Source organism: Sinocyclocheilus grahami, unplaced genomic scaffold (genome assembly GCF_001515645.1).
Source record: "Sinocyclocheilus grahami isolate Dianchi unplaced genomic scaffold, SAMN03320097.WGS_v1.1 scaffold11.1, whole genome shotgun sequence".
In the NCBI taxonomy this organism is placed as follows: Eukaryota; Metazoa; Chordata; class Actinopteri; order Cypriniformes; family Cyprinidae; genus Sinocyclocheilus; species Sinocyclocheilus grahami.
In genome coordinates this window covers 2,957,696-2,978,550 of record NW_015505190.1, presented here as the reverse complement: position 1 = coordinate 2,978,550, position 20,855 = coordinate 2,957,696, and the positions used below count along the sequence as shown (strand labels likewise).

General features: G+C 37.9%; 1 protein-coding gene across 1 annotated transcript; it reads left to right on the top strand.

Annotated features, from left to right (window-relative positions):
- Positions 1 to 171: 171 nt before the first annotated feature.
- LOC107595951 (transmembrane protein 245-like) lies at positions 172 to 19,022 on the top strand. Its single transcript, XM_016286556.1, has 17 exons — positions 172 to 850; positions 2,365 to 2,482; positions 2,588 to 2,683; positions 2,771 to 2,893; positions 4,066 to 4,257; positions 4,339 to 4,508; positions 11,102 to 11,206; positions 11,327 to 11,409; positions 11,514 to 11,604; positions 12,828 to 12,926; positions 13,015 to 13,146; positions 13,226 to 13,348; positions 13,433 to 13,578; positions 15,023 to 15,123; positions 17,824 to 17,998; positions 18,220 to 18,414; positions 18,523 to 19,022. Exons 1-17 carry the CDS (start codon positions 257 to 259, stop codon positions 18,566 to 18,568), a joined length of 2,589 nt encoding a protein of 862 aa, XP_016142042.1. The 5' UTR covers positions 172 to 256; the 3' UTR covers positions 18,569 to 19,022.
- The last annotated feature ends 1,833 nt before the right edge of the window (positions 19,023 to 20,855 follow it).

Here is a 20,855-nt window from a genome sequence, read left to right as displayed (position 1 = left end):
TCTAATTTTGGGTGAACTATCCCTTAAAAAGATAACGAACCACCAGCACCTACATTTAAAAAAAACATACAGTGGTGGTAGGCTGTAAAACACAGTAACTTGACTACATTTTTTTAAACATTCGTTCAGAAATACAAGTGTTGTAACTTGACTACATTTCCCAGACTTCATCCAACACGCTACGTCACTCTTTGCCCAGCTCGCAGTTCCTTATGTGGTGGATCCTCCGGACTGAAGCGCAGCGACGCCAGCGAGCATGGCAGACACAGAGGACCCTGGTCCAGGCGAGGCTACCGAGGCGGACACCCCGCGCACCAGCTGGCCACACTACGTCTCGTTCAGCGAGACCGTTCAGCCAGCAGTCGGGATGGTGAGCCACCTACTGAGCCAGCAGACCTCCCTGAAGTTCGACAAAAACATCAAACAGGCCTTCTACAACACGGGAGCGATGATCTTCGTGGCGATCTGTTGCGGAGCAGCGGTGTTGGTCTACTTCATCCTGGAGGCTTTTCTGCGGCCGCTGCTTTGGGCAGTGCTGTGCGGCACTTTCCTGCACCCCTTCAAATACTCGCTCGCCCGCCTCGGCCGCTCCTGGCTCAGCAGCCTGCAAGACAGCGGCACACCGATAGTGGTTGGGACTCTGTTGGTGCCGGTGTGGTGCGTAAACTACGGGGTGGAAACTCTGGGAGGACTGGTCGTAGATCGGCTCAATGTACTGCTGGCAGTTGGGGCCGGTGTACCCCTGCTTTATTTCCTATATCTGTTCTGGAGCGTCATTGGCATGCAGGTGATCCTCAGTCATGTCTGTACGGTCATCTGTCTCGGCCTGGATTGTTTCAGCGCGGCGTGGGTGAGTTCTGTCTGTGAATGGGACAGTGACAACGCCTCCTGTCAGACAATGCACAGGTGGTAGAGTGGTAACTTGTGGGACAGGGACTTAGAACTTCATTCCTACTTAGATAACAGAATAATTCATAAATTTATGTACATTTAGTAATGATACTTTTATAACATTCATAATTGTTTGAAACTTACATTTTGCAACAAAGTTTGGTATTATAATATATAGTGTCATATATGTGACCCCCTGGACCACAAAACAAGGGTATATTTGTAGCAATAGTCAACAATACAGTGTATGGGTCAAAATTATCAATTTTTCTTTTATGCAAAAAATCATTAGGATATTAAGTAAAGATCATGCTCCATGAATATATTTTGTAAATTTCCTACCATAAATATATAAAAACGTAATTTCTGATTAGTAATATGCATTGCGAAGAACTTTATTTTGGACGACTTTAAAGGCGATTCTCTCAATATTTTGATTTTTTTGCACCCTCAAGCCTGTGTTATTCCAGATTTTCAAATAGTCGTATATCTCGGCCAAATATTGTCCTATCCTAACAAACCATATATCAATGGAAAGCTTATATATTTACAATATAAAAAAATTGACCAGTATGACTGGTTTTGTGGTCCAGGGTCACATATATCTTATAGTGTTTAAACTTTAAAGCTAAATAATTTTCTGTCAGTGTCGAGCACTATCATGGGTTGTCACATTCTGTCTCTCTTTCATCCATTAGAGAATCATATATTTACAATGCAAATCTGTCAACCTCTGTATTACCACATCTGGCTTTGGACAACCTAACCATATGCAAATATGTTTGTATAGAAAACTATTAATTAACACAACTGTCCATGTGAAGTATCAACATTATCTAGAACTCATGTTTAGTATATGAATGGGAATTGGAGCATGACATCCCAAGATGCTAAAAATATGTCCCTTAGGCTACAAACACAGGCCAGATGATAGATCATAAGACATATTTTAAGTTCTTCTAAAGGTTACAAGAACTCTAAAGGACTAAATTTCACCCTGACATTAAATTTAATTACCTCAGTATCTGATTTTGTTTTAGTTCTCTCTAGTGCTTAATTTAATTCTTACATATTATGTGATGTCTATTATTAGTCTAAATTGTTATTGCCCCCAAAATCCCCATCCAGTAGAACTTTGGGATCACCAAAATAACAAGAAAAATTTAAGGTGCTGATTTCTTCAAGAAGCTGGCAGTGAAACTGGCTCTAATTTAAAAAAACAGGAAGGAGAAAATGATCAACTATATAATTTTTTTGATAATTATGACACAATTTATGACTTTCTTATTTGGTAAAACAATTCCTTTTACCCACTTAATTGAAGTGTGTGTTGAAAACACCCTCGCAGTGCCTGTGAGAGCTGTGAACATACTGAGGGTTTTTGTGATTATAAATAGATCGGTGGCAAATGTTTGGTGCAGGCACAGTGGTTACCAGAGATGCCCATATGTTCTCTGTCTTTCTCTTTCTCAGGTTGGCACTTTAGTTGTGGGCTACGTGTTGGCTGTGGCGTTTAAGTGGACACCTAGCATGGAAGGTTACTTGCGTACACTGTCTGTGCCTGTATGGGCAGCACTTATTTTCTACCTGGGTAAGACCTTTCTGTTTTGAACCGGTGAATGGCTCTGTTTGGGTTTTAGTATTGACCTACAATCCTGTCAATGAAGGAATGCTAAAAATCCTCTCTTTTTCCCAGTATCTCTGACAGGGTCGTGGCGTGTGCCTGTGTTTGTGGTGGTGGTGTTACTGCTAATAGTGGGTTCTCAGGAGAAGCCTGCTGTTCCAGGGAAAGGTAAAGAGGCTGAGGCTCCAGCTCTCACTTGATTTACCTCTGTTCTTGATGTCCTCTGACTCTTGCTCCTCTCTTCTCTATGTACAGGTGAGCTCTCTGGTCAGGTGCTCTCCTTTGCTGCTAATACAATCTTCATGGCAATCTCTTGCGGTAACGTCAGCATTGCTGAAAAGATCCAGGAAGAGAAGAGCACCAAAGAACAATCCAAAGGTGACACAAAAAAGATAACAGACCACTTTTGCTGAGTTAATTCAAAGTCATGTAGATGTTTGAAGTTATTTGCAGAGCTGTTTCTCTCTTTGAGGGAGAATCTGTGGGATTCTGCAGAAATTATTTAAAAAGATTTTGTGTGGGTCAAGTTATGACTGACTTTCAGAAGTGTGCATTTTTATTTAAAAAGCATATATTCTATTTTGCTGCATGTTTCAGAGTGAAGCGTGGCACTGTTTTCTTTTACATGTGAGAAGCTCATGATCCTGTGTTTTTAGTGTCTCAGAGCTGATCTCTGCATTTGCTGTGAGTTAAAGAAATAGTTTTTCTTTTTCATTTACTCACCCTCATGTTGTTCCAAACCTGTATGAATGTCAGTCTTATGTTGAACGCAAAAAAAAAACGATAGTTGAAAGAATTTTGAAGAACCAAACAGTTGTTGGTCCCAAATTACTTCCATAGTAGGGAAAGAAATTCTATGGAAGTTAATGGGGACCATCAACTTTTTCGACTACCAGCATTTTTCAAAATCTTCTTTTATGTTCAGCGTAAGAAAGAAGTTCATAGAGGTTTGGAACGACATGAGGGCGAGTAAATGATGACAAAAGTTTAATTTTTGAGTGAACTATCCCTTTAAACATGGATTTTGGGAGCACAGTGTTCTCCAGTTAAATTTTATTTTTACATTAATTTAATTTCCAACATTTCTGAGGACACATAATTACAGCATTTTACTAGATTTGTACTGAGAAGCCTTTGTAAGCCTGTTTTCATAGTAATAGCCTTCCTTGCAATTTTCCACCAGCTCTTTATTGTAATTGTACTGCAGCGTAAACTAAAATAATTAATATAATATTTTTTTTTACTATGTTTTTTAATATACTATTAATTTTTTCTTATTATTAGTAGTTAGTAGTATTATAGAAATCCACTCAGAGCTATCAGACCTGAGGAATATCCCACAGTTTCAGTTGATAAAAAATACTTTATGGTCAAAAGTAAATTCACTCAGATACCGATCAAATGTTATGCAGTTTTTTTCTTGTGGTATTGAAAATTGTATCAAATGTCAGTATTTTTCAAGGTATTGAGGTACTGAGGTTAGAAATTCCTGTATGGTAAGTAACAACAATTCTATCATCATTAGTAAAGATTTATTTTTCCCCTCACAGAAGCAATGGACCCCCCGAAGAGACTCTTTAGCATTCCCTCATCCCGGCGGCATAGCAGACTAGAGTTCAGGGGTATCCAGCCCAAAGAGAAGGCCAGTGATATTTACTTTGTGCTGCTTGCGTGGGCTATAGTGCTGGTGCAGATCTGGCTCAACCTCTGGATCTTACAGTTACTTCCCATCCCTGTTGCTGGTAAATGTTGTGTTCATGGTCCTCAGGTCACAAGTGTGGGATAGTATGCATGTTTTCATGGATGGGTGTTATATTTTCCAGTTTGGGTCCTGAAGAAGATGGTTGTCCATTTTGGGATGAAGGACTTCATTAGGCGGACTCTAGTGAAATGGTGGGCCGCTTCTGAGACGTTTGTCAAAGACAGACAGGATGCTGTGCTGCCTGGAACGATCAAAGGCCTAGCTCAGTTCTTGCTTCGGGTCGACACTAAGGTAATATCATATATAGATACACACACACACAAAAGCACTCGCCTGTCTGCTGACCCACTGTCCTTCACAACACTTGCCTGCTGGTAGTTGTCGCCACATGCACACATTTATTTTTGGAGGTGACACAGATCTGTGATTACAAAGAGGAACTAAATGTGGTTGTGGCTTGCTAATTCTCTTTTTTTCACACAACTAAGACAAGAAGTATTCATAACTGACAGAATAAAAGCTATGAAGGACAGATGTGGATGTTTGTGTTTATAGCATTTCTTGTAGAGGCATTTGGGAACTAAATTAATGTTCAACAGAATCTGTTTTCAATGTGAGCGAGTAATTCTAAAAGGAAATGTTATTAACCTAATAGTTGGTACATATTTCCTGTCTCTCAAATCAGCTCAAGTACTCGGTTCAAATCAAGAGTAACTATTTTTAGTCTGTGCACAGTGATGTTGCATTTTTAGTTTGGTAGTTTTTTATTTTTGTCTATTGTTTGAGGTTTGTGACATGAGGAAGTCAACTCAAGCCCAACTCATGCCCAATGACAATGTCACTTTCATTTTAATGGGTTTGATCTTTTGGACTGTCTAAGGAGAATGAAAGCCCACTGTTGCAGTCAGTCTAGATGAAATCCTACACCTCTAAGAATTATTTACTATTTGCCCACTCCTTCCTGACCCCATAGTAATCCAGTAGACAGAGTAACCTAGTTTTGCCTTCTCCCATTCTTTAGCATGCTGAGTCACACATGCTCTTATGAGCAAATGTACTGAAAACATGCAGGGTCCGAAATTACCACTCACCAAGAAGCAAATGAGCGGAATATTAGCTTGAGAACATTAAACTGTTACTAGCCGGTAACTGCTGACTTAACAAGGAACTACAACATAATACATGACTTCAATCAAATTGTAAGAAATATAATCTGACCTTCAATTATATAAATTACACAAGCAATCCAAGACATACATTTGCTGTGAGTTGTGTGTCTTCTAAGTTTGATCTCAGTGGAAATTTACCATCAGAAGTCCATTTAAAGGGGTCATGAACTGAGAAATTTTGATATATTCTTTTGATATATAAGAGGTCATTGTGCTATATAAACATTCTGTAAGTTTCAGAACTCAAAACGTTCTCGTAAGGCTAAAAAAAAAGCTTACATTGAAGTCAATCTGCCAAAAAGACAGGATGTGGAATGTGCCACTTTATGACGTAATAGTGTGGCTAAACACTGCCTCCACAGAAGAAGATCAATGCCTGCTTCTACATCACTGCCTGTTTAGCCCTGCCCACCGATTTGCACACAAGAATAAAAGGAGGTAAAAAAAAAAGACGAGGACACTCACAAGAGGACAATCATAACAGATATTTCTTTTGTCCCTGATAAAGGCCTTTATTGTTCAATATGACTCTCTTCGACATACATTTGCTGTGAGTTGTGTGTCTTCTAAGTTTGATCTCAGTGGAAATTTACCATCAGAAGTCCATTTAAAGGGGTCATGAACTGAGAAATTTTGATATATTCTTTTGATATATAAGAGGTCATTGTGCTATATAAACATTCTGTAAGTTTCAGAACTCAAAACGTTCTCGTAAGGCTAAAAAAAAAGCTTACATTGAAGTCAATCTGCCAAAAAGACAGGATGTGGAATGTGCCACTTTATGACGTAATAGTGTGGCTAAACACTGCCTCCACAGAAGAAGATCAATGCCTGCTTCTACATCACTGCCTGTTTAACTCTGCCCACCGATTTGCACACAAGAATAAAAGGAGGTAAAAAAAAAAGACGAGGACACTCACAAGAGGACAATCATAACAGATATTTTAAAATCTAAGTCACAAGCGAGATGAAAGCAGTGTAAGCAATTTACTGAAAAAAAACAAGACAACAAGGCAAACTTTTCGGTCACATGTTGACCATTTTCACTGCCAAGCTAGCAATAGGTGTGTTCGACTTCATGCAGCTCTGCGCAGATCGATCGCAATCTGACTTGAAGCAGTGCATGCCGGTTAGCAATTTTGTCCGACTTGAGACGACGCCGATGCCACGTCACTGTCACGTGTGGCATCAAAGCACCGCGAGAGCGTTTCGAGAGCAGCCGGTTGACTGCAGGAGCGTTGATGACAACACAGCCATTTCACGATTGGCCAGCTTCACCGCATGACAACTATCACATGTGTTTTGGGTTTATTCTAACATTTTCAATTCCAATAATAGCCACAAATCTGTGTTTTTAGAACAGTAAAAGCTTTTTTACTGTAGTCACAATGATATATTGACTTTTATCATTCAACACTGATGAAAGCATATATTCCCCCACTTTATTAGTATTTAAATAGTATATATTTACGTTGAACTTTATTCTTGAACAGATGGCGATGTATTAAGCCGTATATAATCAGTATATATCTGTTTCTCATGAAAATGTTTCTGAAACGTCTGTATATTTGACAAATATTGCATTTAATTCACTTCATCTGTGATACAGTAGTGGCAGAAAGTGTCTGGCTTGACGGCTCCGTTTTCAACTCCACCCCTGACTGCAAGCGGCTACTCTCGTTGATCGCCGTCTGTAGCCGTGCTTCAAGCCGAACGCACCTAATGTTGGAACTAGGAGCCATCTTGATTTAAGAAATCACATGATCAATCAGAACAAGCAGAATCAGTTATTCAACATATTAAATTACACAATATCAAAATATAAAGTAATAAAGAAAGAAAAAAAATGACCACAACATGTGTACATTTAAAGCAATGGATAATATACATCAAATTGGAGCTTGGCATTGAAAATGGTCAACATGTGACTGAAACGTTTGCCTTGATGCCTTGTTTTGTTTTTTGTTTTTCCAGTAAATTTCTTACTGTTTTTATCTCGCTTGTGAAGTATTTTACTTTTTTGGGGAACAATGTTAATAGTAAATGTTTCTTGAGTACCAAATCAGCATATTAGAAAGATTTCTGAAGGATCTTGTGATGCTGAAGACTGGATTAATGGCTGCTGAAAATTCAACTTTGCCATCACAGGAATAAATTAGATTTCAAAATATTAAAAAGTTCCAAAAAAAGGTTATTTTAAATTGTAATAATGTTCTATAATATTACTACTTTACTGTATTTTTGATCCGTTAAATGCAGCCTTGATGAGCCAACCCCAAACTTTTTGTACATAAGTGTACAGTTCTTTAGCCTTGTCTGCCATCTTAAGTTTATATTGCTGCAAGGAATTATGGGATTTCTGTGAAGAATATCATTTGGAACTAATGGCTTAATAGCAAAGCCTTTAAAACAGTGTTCACCATAATATTCCACTTTAAACCTTTTAAATGCGCATTCCATGTCCTGTTATGCATGGTTATTTGTATGTTGTTTCAAAGCTTAAAATGTCTTTGTAATCTCTGTAATAATAGCTTCTGAAACAACTTTTCTTGTCTGACATCACCAATATAAGTCTTTAGAATGTTCTGTCAAAGAATATAATTGTTTTTGTTGTTTGTATGTTTTCTGATTTATGCAGTTGTAAATGCTCCATGTACAGTAGCATCTCACTGGTTGTGTCCGATTAAGATGAGTCTGGCTGTGGCTTATCAGGAGCAGATGGTGAAGAAGTTATTTTCAGGTCCGATAGTATGTCCCTCCCCTCAGGAATCCTGCAGCATTTGCCAGCATTGCTTTTAAACTGCATATTAGAAGGAGTAATTCTTTTCCTTTAGTCTTTAGTCTTTTTTCAGTTTTCTTAACAGCGTAAACTCTGTACTAATCCGTCATCAACATTGCCAGGTTTGTGTGTGATGTTAACATTTAGCACTAACGGAACCAGAGAACAGGATTAGACATGCAAGTGCCGCCCACGGGGCCGACAGAAGCTGGGTGAGCAGAGAAACCGAGTCCACCTGCCAAAAACAAAAATATGCCCACCTCCTCCTGTTTACAACCACTCACTGTTTCCTGACAAGATGATCATCAGCGGTGCTGTTAGCTCATTCACTCAGCAGATAGTCTTGCTTAGTCATTCAACAGGTTAGCAGGTGTCAGAGCGGTTTAAAAAGGAAAGTCAGCATTATTTTGGCTTAGGAGTCAGTTACATGTGTGAGTTTTCATCATAATGTTTACTATTAATATTTTCACAGGGTTATGTCTAAAAATGCAAATAAGGCTGCATAACTGAACTCTGATGCTCAGAACTGATCCATGGATCCTCTGTTAAGTTTTTAAAGGAAAACGTCACCCCAAAATGTTATTTTTAAGGGGTGGTTGATTGTAAATGTAACTTTTTTAACTTTAGGTAATGTGTAATGTTGCTGATTGAGCATGAACAAACAGAGACATTGTCTTTTAAAATTATGGCAGGGTAATGCCTACAGTTACTGCTGATAGGGACTACAACGAGTTACTTCCTGGGTTGGTGACATCACAAACCCTGACATTTCCCCTGGGAACATGCAACAAAGGGGGCGAGGCAGTGAGGTGTGACGTTTGTGGATTGCACTAGGAGGTTTAGCGAATCATAACACAATGGGCCAACTAACCAATCTGAGCCCGTTGCGTATTTCTGAGGGAGGGGCTTCATAAAACCAGGAAATCATCAGAGCGTTCATAGGAGAAGGGATGGAGCGGTGTAGAATAAAGGTAAATAATGTTGTTGTTTTTTTGTTTTTTTTAAATGAAGCATTAACACATGCTAGACTACACCCCATAAACACAATCAAGCCTAGAAAAAAGCAGCCAGCCACCCCTTTAATCTTAATTTCTGTCTCTTCCTCACACAATGCATCTTAAGTTTATATTGCTGCAAGGAATTATGGGATTTCTGTGAAGAATATCATTTGGAACTAATGGCTTAATAGCAAAGCCTTTAAAACAGTGTTCACCATAATATTCCACTTTAAACCTTTTAAATGCGCATTCCATGTCCTGTTATGCATGGTTATTTGTATGTTGTTTCAAAGCTTAAAATGTCTTTGTAATCTCTGTAATAATAGCTTCTGAAACAACTTTTCTTGTCTGACATCACCAATATAAGTCTTTAGAATGTTCTGTCAAAGAATATAATTGTTTTTGTTGTTTGTATGTTTTCTGATTTATGCAGTTGTAAATGCTCCATGTACAGTAGCATCTCACTGGTTGTGTCCGATTAAGATGAGTCTGGCTGTGGCTTATCAGGAGCAGATGGTGAAGAAGTTATTTTCAGGTCCGATAGTATGTCCCTCCCCTCAGGAATCCTGCAGCATTTGCCAGCATTGCTTTTAAACTGCATATTAGAAGGAGTAATTCTTTTCCTTTAGTCTTTAGTCTTTTTTCAGTTTTCTTAACAGCGTAAACTCTGTACTAATCCGTCATCAACATTGCCAGGTTTGTGTGTGATGTTAACATTTAGCACTAACGGAACCAGAGAACAGGATTAGACATGCAAGTGCCGCCCACGGGGCCGACAGAAGCTGGGTGAGCAGAGAAACCGAGTCCACCTGCCAAAAACAAAAATATGCCCACCTCCTCCTGTTTACAACCACTCACTGTTTCCTGACAAGATGATCATCAGCGGTGCTGTTAGCTCATTCACTCAGCAGATAGTCTTGCTTAGTCATTCAACAGGTTAGCAGGTGTCAGAGCGGTTTAAAAAGGAAAGTCAGCATTATTTTGGCTTAGGAGTCAGTTACATGTGTGAGTTTTCATCATAATGTTTACTATTAATATTTTCACAGGGTTATGTCTAAAAATGCAAATAAGGCTGCATAACTGAACTCTGATGCTCAGAACTGATCCATGGATCCTCTGTTAAGTTTTTAAAGGAAAACGTCACCCCAAAATGTTATTTTTAAGGGGTGGTTGATTGTATATGTAACTTTTTTAACTTTAGGTAATGTGTAATGTTGCTGATTGAGCATGAACAAACAGAGACATTGTCTTTTAAAATTATGGCAGGTTAATGCCTACAGTTACTGCTGATAGGGACTACAACGAGTTACTTCCTGGGTTGGTGACATCACAAACCCTGACATTTCCCCTGGGAACATGCAACAAAGGGGGCGAGGCAGTGAGGTGTGACGTTTGTGGATTGCACTAGGAGGTTTAGCGAATCACAACACAATGGGCCAGCTAACCAATCTGAGCCCGTTGCGTATTTCTGAGGGAGGGGCTTCATAAAACCAGGAAATCATCAGAGCGTTCATAGGAGAAGGGATGGAGCGGTGTAGAATAAAGGTAAATAATGTTGTTGTTTTTTTGTTTTTTTTAAATGAAGCATTAACACATGCTAGACTGCACCCCATAAACACAATCAAGCCTAGAAAAAAGCAGTCAGCCACCCCTTTAATCTTAATTTCTGTCTCTTCCTCACACAATGCAATTGCATGGCTTGAGAAGACTTGAAATAGTGTGAGAAAAACACAAGGATACTATTTTTCCTTGTTGGGTGAACTGTATTGTTTCACGGAAAGAGGTGAGCATTTTACTCTTAAGTATTCATAACCAAAGAACACAACATTGTTCCTCAGGTTTGGCAGAGGGAAGCAGGTTTCTGTGTTGTCACACACTTGCATGAATGATCCGATTTGTTTTGTTGAAACTGAACTCTCTTTCTCTCTTTCTTTGCAGATGATAGTGTGGCTGGAGCGCTCTTTGGATAAGCTGATCAGTATTTTCATTATCTTCCTGCTGGTAACTGGCACACTGCTCATGGCCTTGCTGCTCACAGCTATGGTACCGTGTTTCCAAACCACTGTCCTTGGGCTGATTATTCCACTGCGTGACGGATGTGATCCGTGACTGATCCCATGCTCCGTACGCATGATCCCTCACCAATTGTATTTTTGTTCACAGGTGCACCAAGAGAGTGTTCATATCATAGAGGTCACCAGTAACTTGATCAACGAGACCGTGTCCAACCACCCAGAGTGGGCCAAGTAAGCTGAAACACACCCTTATCTTACACTGGAAGTTAGGAATCTTCTTGGAATGTTGCGCAACTGACTGTTTGTGTGTGTGTCTGTGTATGTGTGTTGTGTAGTTGGCTCCCAGAGGCCCAAGTTGTCCAGAAGGCTCTAAACTCTGCTGCCACAAATGTTTACCAACATGGGAGAGAATGGATCACACATAAGGTCAGAGTTAAGAGATGACAGTGCTTTTGAAGACTAAATGGAACAACATTCATAACATTTGAAGAGACCGATAAAACGAAAGTGAATGGTGACCAAGGGCTGTGACATGACAAAAAAAGCACCATTACTACAAGTACCATAAAAGTAATTCATATGAAGCTTGGGCTATATTCCAAGACTTCTGAAGTAATATGATTGCTTAGGGAGAGAAACCAACTGCAAGTTATTCACTGAAAATGTTCTCATTGCCATTGCCCTCAAATGTTGTTTGCATTATTTTGAATACGCCCTTATGGAAAAGAAGAGCACTTTAGCATAGGCTACTTTTAAAAAAGATGACTAATTATGGAAATAATATACTTTAAAAATATATACATACTGTGTGCTGAATTTAATGTCTTTGGACACTTAATTGCATGTTAATTGCAATTAAATCAAAATATATTATAGCTTAAATATATATTTAATGCAATTTGCCAAACTTTAGGGTGCTTTTTTTTGATCCACGTAACATCTTTATACTGAATGTAATTTCATAGTTACTTATTTTGTCCTTGAAATATTGTTAAAGTGTACTTCTGAATGTACTGGCACTATATTGTACTAAAATATATTTTAATCTCTTGAAACCTGTTTGTCATGTATTGAAATATATTTGTAATGATGAAGCTGCAATTTAGTACATTTAAAATATATTCACTTTAAACGCAGTATCGAATAACACACTACAGATTATTAAAAGATGATTTTGAATGTACGTTACAGCAAATATTTTAATTTGACATTATTACAAATGTCCTCTTTTCAGGTAAACTTAAGTGGCCTTTTATTTCATTTATTTCAATTATATTAGCTGTAAGTAGTTTTTAAAAATATGCTTTTAAGATTTGAAGTATGCTACAAGTGTACAATAATTCAGTGCACTTCTTTTTCACAAGGATATGCATATTCAAATGTTGGTTAGTTACAAGGAAAAAAATCATAAAGGTAAAGACAGTAGGGTTTAAAAAGTTGTTTCAGAGGTGACATTATTGCATTTTCATTAAACATGAAAGCACATTTTTATTTTTGTGAAATAACATTTAAGTAATTTAATTATGAAATTAAATCTTTAAATCAAATTTTATGTCCATGCCTTTAATAATTTATGTTTTACAGTATGTCTCCGTAAAGCTGAATAATCATTTATTATGTGAGTGATTTTTAGTATGTGTGTATTGTAGCTTCATAAGATGTTGGGTGATAAAGTAAACAACACGGCTGTGATTGAGAAACAAGTTCTGGAACTGTGGGACCGTCTCTATCAGTCCTGGATTGTGAAGGTAATAACAAAACCTTACTCAGTTACGCACACTCACTGATTTATTGTTTTTTTGTTGTTGTATTCCAGTCTGTGTTTTTGTGTTGTAGAATGTGACTCACACTGGACGACACCGTGGACACAAGCCACATATGCACAGGCAGAACAGCTGGCTGGGGGACATACTGGACTGGCAGGACATCGCCTCATTCGTTCAGGAGAATATCGAGACGCTGCTCTCGGTTAGGCTCCAGTGTGTGTGTGTGTGGTGGGGAGTGTCTTTATTTGACAGATTGATGAATATGTTGTCTTCTGCGCTAGATATTGGAGTCTCTGTGGGTGGTGATGAGTCGAAATGTTGGCTTGCTGATATCCACAACAACCACGCTGCTCACCGTTCTGTTCCACAGCGGCACCGCACTGCTCAACTTTGCCTTGTCTCTGGTAATACACACAGACACAACTGGATTGATGGGATTGGATATTAGTGGTGGGTTTTAAATATTCATTGTTTCTCTGGATGCATAGGTGATTTTCCTGACCACACTTTTTTACCTGCTGAGCTCCAGTGGCGAATACTATAAACCTGTGAAATGGGTTATCAGCCTCACACCCCTCTCCCAACCTGGACCCTCTTCAAACATTATAGGACAGTCTGTGGAAGAGGCCATCAGGTACACCATGTCCATGTGGATCTTTGGTTTGTCTCAAATACCCCCCAGTGTCCAACACAATATTCAAAGACCCTCAGTATAATATAATATTAACAGAGCTGTAACTATAAAAATAAGTGATAATATATATAGGTCTATATATCAGTGGTGTGCGGTGGCGCTCCAAAATGAGGAGGCATTTTTTTTTTATCAAATGTAAATTCATGTCCCAGTCACATTTTCTTGGTTAAATGAACATTACTTACACTATCAGAAAAAGGGCAAAAAAAAAAATATTTGAACGCGCGTGATAATATATATTAACAGAAGCTGGGAGTGTCCGTATAGGTAAATTAATTATTTTTAGCATTTTAATTAAGTTTGATTATTTTAATATGTTTAAATCATCCTGCAGCCACATTGGACGTTTGCTGAGGTCCCCTAGTGGGCCCCGGCCCCAGGTTGAGAACCACAGCCTTAAAGGAATATTAAAAGTAAAATACAAGCATGTCCCCACTAGTAATAACTCTGACTCGTCCATCAGTTTGTAAAAGCGAAGGCAATAATTTGTAATGCACTTGCAGTGGAAGTCTATATATACAGGAGGGAAGCAGAAATGTGATATAGAGATTTTAAAAAAAAAAGAAAAGAAAATCTTGTCATCATTTACTCAACCTCATGTCATTCCAGATGTGTATAATTTGCTTTCTTCTGTGGAACACAAAAAGAAGATATTTTGAAGAAAAAAAAATTCCACAGAGTGAAAGTCGGTTGGGTCGAATGTTGTTGTTTTTTTCCAAAATATTTTTTTTGTGTTCTGTTGAAGAAAGAAATTGGTACAGGATTGGAATGACACTAGGGTGAGTAAATGATTATTGGCTGAACTATGCCATTAACACCAGGAAAATATACTGTACTTCGTGATCACCACAAGAGGGCAAGACTGTTCTGCTTTTTCTGCCATTTGAACAGATCATTTAACTGCAATCATGATCGGAACTGAAATGGGGGTGAAATTGACTGGGAATGAAATGCTGGTTAAATATTTGGAGGGTTCATCTGCAGGTAAGGGTGACCCAGAAAATGGAGACTGAATGGGGTCACAGATCTGCTGTAGCACTGTGGTGTCCTTGAGCATGATGCTTAACTTCAGGTTTCTCCAGTAGAAAGTAGCATAATGTAATTGACTTGGATAAAAACGTTACATTCACAAGCACACTTTCCCCTTCATAGACAATGTCAGAAGCTGTGAAAGTGAAATGAGGAGAGGAATTCACTTTCCTAACTCAGTTCAGTGTGTGTGCTGATGCTGCCGTCACCCAGAATGCACAAAGATGTTCCATTAGACCCATTTTCATGAGCGCTATCACAGAGAGTCTGATTCACTCTGACTCCAGTCAGTATTAGTCTGAGGGGAGAAAAGCCCTCTGTGTTTCTGCTCTGTCTCACTCTGTTTTCTGTGCAGGGGTGTGTTTGATGCCTCTCTGAAGATGGCTGGATTCTATGGCCTTTATACTTGGCTTACTCACACAATATTTGGCATCAACATTGTCTTCATCCCCTCAGGTAAGACTAAAATAAACACAGACATAAAAACTCTCCTCTTCCTGTCTTAGGCATGTTTCACACCACATGTTTTTCTATTATATTAAATAAGTCATTGTAAGTATGGTCTGTTGCGAATCTAATTTACATGAAAAAATGGCTGTGTTAAAGGTGCAATAGGTGATTGTCTTCAGAAACATTTTTTGTTATGCTGGTTGAAAGTCTCTTCACACCCCGATAGCAATCATTAAGTTAAGTGGTCCAAATGTATTTATCTGTATTTATATTAGTGCTGTCAAACGATTAATCGGGATTAATCACATCCAAAAATAAGTTTTTGTTTACATAATATATGCGTGTGTACTGTGTATATTTATTATGTATATATAAATACAAACACATGCCTGAATATATTTAAGAAAAATGTTGTTTATATATTAAATATATTTATATAGAATATAAATGTATATACATGTAAATATTTTCAAAATATATACTTAATGTGTGTGTATTTATATATACATAAATAATAAATAAACACAGTACACATACATATATAATGTAAACAAAAACTTTTATTTTGGATGCGATTAATCCCGATTAATCGTTTGACAGCACTAATAGATATATTCTGTGGAAGGCGTAGGACCAAGAAATGTTCATCCAATCAAATTGACTTTCCTACCTGCCTGTCAACATGTGTATTTGCATACCTCTGCGCACCCGGTTCGCGCAGACAGGATACGTCATCAGCGCGGTCTCGTACGCTATTGCAGACAGAGCGAGAATGGCAGGCAAGCATCAACAACCCGATCTTCCTTCCTGGTATTGTAGTACTTTTACTAACTGTGCTATAAAGTTTTCTCACTGGTGAATGACACATGATGTATTGTAGTAATGTTGTCTCTGATCGTCTGATCTGCATGCGTATATGCGTTCAGGAGGCGTGGCTTTGAACGCCGATTTGCAGGGAGGTGTGGTATGTTCGCATTCAGTGCTATCAGGCTATAGTTAGCTTTTTCCAAGATCTACTGCACCTTTAAAACTGCCTGCAGCTGCTTATGCGCACAGTGTGAAGGCTGTATCCTGTAAATATATGTGACAAAATTATAATATTTGTATTTATTTGCATGTGGTGTAAAACAGTCCTTATTGTTCACTTTGTGAGGAAAATTATAATGTCTATTTCAAAGTTTTTTTTTTTTTTTTTTACTTTCTATTCATCCAATAATTCTGGAAAAATGCCAGTGTGTCTCCACAAAATTACTAGTCTGTTTTCAGCTTTTTATAGTTAATATCAATTTTTATATATAATAAATATATATATATTATAAATATATATTTTTTTTATAAATAAGAATTTTTCTTGAGCAAATCAGCATATTAGAATAATTTCTGAAGAATAATGTGACATTAAATACTGGAGTAATGACTGCTGAAAATTCAGCTTTGCCATCACAAAAATAAATTACATTCTAAATTATATTAAAATAGAATACCGTTATTTTAAATTGTAGTAATATTTCCCAATATTATAGTATTTTTGATTCAATAAATACAGCCTTGGTGAGCTTGGGTTAGTTCACCCAAAAATGAAAATGCTGTCATTAATTACTCACCCTCGTGTTGTTCCAAACCCGTAAGTCCTTCATTCATCTTCGGAACACAATTTAAGATATTTTTGATGAAATCTGAGGGCTCTCTGACCCTCCCATAGACAGCAAGGTAACTACCATGTTCAAGGTCCAGAAAAGAATAAAGTCGTTATTTTTGTTTTCTTTGCGCAAAAAAGTATTCTCGTAGCTTCTTAAATTTACAGTTGAACCACTGATGTCACACGGCTTTGTGAGGAAAATTATAATGTCTATTTCAAAGTTTTTTTTTTTTTTTTTTACTTTCTATTCATCCAATAATTCTGGAAAAATGCCAGTGTGTCTCCACAAAATTACTAGTCTGTTTTCAGCTTTTTATAGTTAATATCAATTTTTATATATAATAAATATATATATTATAAATATATATTTTTTTATAAATAAGAATTTTTCTTGAGCAAATCAGCATATTAGAATAATTTCTGAAGAATAATGTGACATTAAATACTGGAGTAATGACTGCTGAAAATTCAGCTTTGCCATCACAAAAATAAATTACATTCTAAATTATATTAAAATAGAATACCGTTATTTTAAATTGTAGTAATATTTCCCAATATTATAGTATTTTTGATTCAATAAATACAGCCTTGGTGAGCTTGGGTTAGTTCACCCAAAAATGAAAATGCTGTCATTAATTACTCACCCTCGTGTTGTTCCAAACCCGTAAGTCCTTCATTCATCTTCGGAACACAATTTAAGATATTTTTGATGAAATCTGAGGGCTCTCTGACCCTCCCATAGACAGCAAGGTAACTACCATGTTCAAGGTCCAGAAAAGAATAAAGTCGTTATTTTTGTTTTCTTTGCGCAAAAAAGTATTCTCGTAGCTTCTTAAATTTACAGTTGAACCACTGATGTCACACGGACTACTTTGTCGATCATCTTGGTACTTTTCTAGACCTTGAACGTGCCCTCAGATTTCATCAAAAATATCTTAAATTGTGTTCCCTTTTTTCATTTTTGGGTGAACTAACCCTTTAAGCGACTTTAAACATTAAAAAGTCTTGCTGACCCCAAGTTTATGTTCTCATCTTTGTCTTGCCTCTCTATCTTTGTCTCTCTGCAGCAATGGCAGCAATCTTAGGTGCGGTGCCGTTTTTGGGGACGTACTGGGCGGCACTGCCAGCGGTGTTGGATTTGTGGCTGGCTCAGGCAGAGGGAGTCAAAGCTCTGCTGCTGCTCTTCTGCCATCTGCTGCCAACATACTTTGTTGACACGGCCATATACTCTGATATATCAGGGTGTGTTTGACTTTTTTTACTTGATTTTTTGATATCCAAATGTCAGCCAAATGAACAGTTTACCATTACGTCATTATTCACTAACCCAGAATATTCTCTTTGATTGTGTTTTTTTTATATGCGTGTTGGGAGTTTGGTTTTATCTGTCAGTGTCTATCAACAACATTTGTTCTCATTTTGTTTGTATATATTTGTATACCACACCCTCCCATAATTTGCAGAGGTGGACACCCGTATCTGACCGGCCTCGCGGTAGCAGGTGGTGCGTACTATTTAGGTTTGGAGGGTGCCATCTTTGGGCCGATCCTGCTGTGCATACTGGTGGTGGCGTCCAACATCTACAGCGCAATGCTAATGAGCCCTAGCAGCAGTCAGCCGACGCCAGTGCAGAGCCACTTCCCTGTACATCCTGGCAGGTGATAACAGTCTATTATTGTTTATCGTTTTATTTGCTTTCAGCCTATATTAACTACTTAATCATTGTAATTATTACCTTTCAAACTCTTTTTCTCTTCAATTCTCAGGTCATTCACAGAAACCCCAATGCAGCTGAGGAAAAGCGATGAATGAAAGGCGTTTGAGCAGCAGCCTGTTACACTTGTTAACAGCACCCCCTTCTCTGGTGTATCTCATACACTTTAAAAGAGGGCAGTCTTTTAATATCTTCACCCTAAGAGATCTGTGGCTCTCATAGCACTTAGAATATTGATGCCCCTTGATGTTGACCTCTGTGCTAACAGTTAATTTAGCACTTAGCACTGTGATGCTAAATTTGGGTAATGCTGGGATACCGGGCTCAAAAAAGCTATGCCGCTTGCACACTCCAGTGCAAAGTTTAGTTAGCACGCCTGTGCGTTGTCTAGCACTGTACTGGTGAATTATGCCAATGCCACGATGCTGGCGTCAGTTAGCACACTAACAATACTACGTTTACATTGAGCTTTACTGTAACAATCCACCAGGGTCCCACTCAGTGGAGCATGCTTTCAGCCTATAGAGCACTGATCATTTTTTGTTTATCTGGTAGTACTGATTATTTATCCCATATTGTGGATGTGTTTGAACGCCTGTGCGTTGTCTAGCACTGTACTGGTGAATTATGCCAATGCCACGATGCTGGCGTCAGTTAGCACACTAAAAATACTACGTTTACATTGAGCTTTACTGTAACAATCCACCAGGGTCCCACTCAGTGGAGCATGCTTTCAGCCTATAGATCACTGATCATTTTTTGTTTATCTGGTAGTACTGATTATTTATCCCATATTGTGGATGTGTTTGGCATTGTTGTCATGTAAATGGTTAAGTTTGTGTGAATGAAAGGACTTTACTCTCAGATTTTACTATTTAAACACCTGTTTATAGTGTTATATCTTTCTGTTTTCATACATATACAGTCTTTGTTCCTGGAGATCTACTGTACCTTCCTGCAGAGTTTTTTCTCCAGGAGTAGGACTGAGCAGCGCTGACCTATACAAATATCCTTATTCAGGCTGAGGATTTTTTTTGTTTATGAACAAATTCTATCTCGACAATAACAATGTGAAACTAACTTAAACTAGTCTGAGTTTTGCATCTCTGCAGTTCTGTATTTGTCATTTTTGTGTTTTTTACCAGCTTATGTTCATATTACCTCAAGCATCTTAATGAAGTTTTTTTGTTTCTGTTGGCTATAGACTGAATTAAAGTACATTGCGATGTTTATGTACTATTTCTTACATATGCATTTCTATATCAGTTTGGATTTTATTTCATGTCTCTTGCAAAGCTTCCTGCTTAGGATGTTAAAATCCCTGTTTTGTATTAATGTATGTGGTTATTCCTCTTTGTAAACACAGTACTGTTGTTCAGTGCTCAGACATTATAAATAATCATCTTTTAACCAGTTAGACGAGATACAGTTTAGATAGAGCTAAATGACCAAATGCTGCGGGCAGAAATGATATCAGCTTGTTTATAGGAGAACCTGTAGGTCAAGCTTGAATTGCACTGAATAGACAATGTACTCTGCTGTTTCCTCTTTATTTGAATAAATATTCTGTTAAAGACGTCACTAAAGAGTGAAAGTGTGTGCACTTTTTCGGTTCAAGCCAAATAAGAGAAATATGATTTATAGTTAATTGTGGTGATAGCTATATCTGAAAGAAAAAAAGCATGGTTTTATTTATTTTTTTATGTGAAATACAAAAAAAGACCAGAGTGTTTGTTTTGTTCATGCGCAGCACTATTAAATTGTTTTAATAAAACTGATTGAAATTTTAATTGGGTACATCTGTATACGCTGTCTTTCTGGTTGTGTAAAATTGAATTGTGTTTTATCAGGCTCATTTAGGGAATTGGATGTTTCAACCCACTGCATATATTTTGCTATTATAGACTGCAGTTCCTGAGCTGATCTTAAAGGGATAGTTCACCCAAAAATGAAAATTTGATGTTTATCTGCTTACCCCCAGGGCATCCAAGATGTAGGTGACTTTGTTTCTTCAGTAGAACACATATGATGATTTTTAAGTCGAACCGTTGCAGTCTATCAGTCGTATAATGCATGGTAATGGTAACAAAATCTATGAGAGTAAAAAAAACATGCACAGACAAATCCAAATTAAACCCTGCGGCTCGTGACGGCATTGATGTCCTAAGACACAAAACGATCGGTTTGTGCCAGAAACCGAACAGTATTTATATATATTTTTTAACCTCTAATACAACACTGTCCAACTGTCTTTGGGCGCGCGCACGGCATCCGATGCATGAGGTGTGTACGCGCTCTGGCGTAGTTTACGTTAATGCCGGAAGTGATCTCTCGCGCATATACGTCACTCATTGTTTACACAGTGCACAAACATTGTAGGTACGA

Bases quoted from the DNA above. Each gene is read 5' to 3' on its own strand.
- LOC107595951 (XM_016286556.1), top strand. From the start codon at position 257: ATGGCAGACACAGAGGACCCTGGTCCAGGCGAGGCTACCGAGGCGGAC. The intron at 15,124-17,823 runs GTAAGACTAAAA...GTCTCTCTGCAG, and splicing joins CATTGTCTTCATCCCCTCAG to CAATGGCAGCAATCTTAGGT. The intron at 17,999-18,219 runs GTGTGTTTGACT...CATAATTTGCAG, and splicing joins ATATACTCTGATATATCAGG to AGGTGGACACCCGTATCTGA.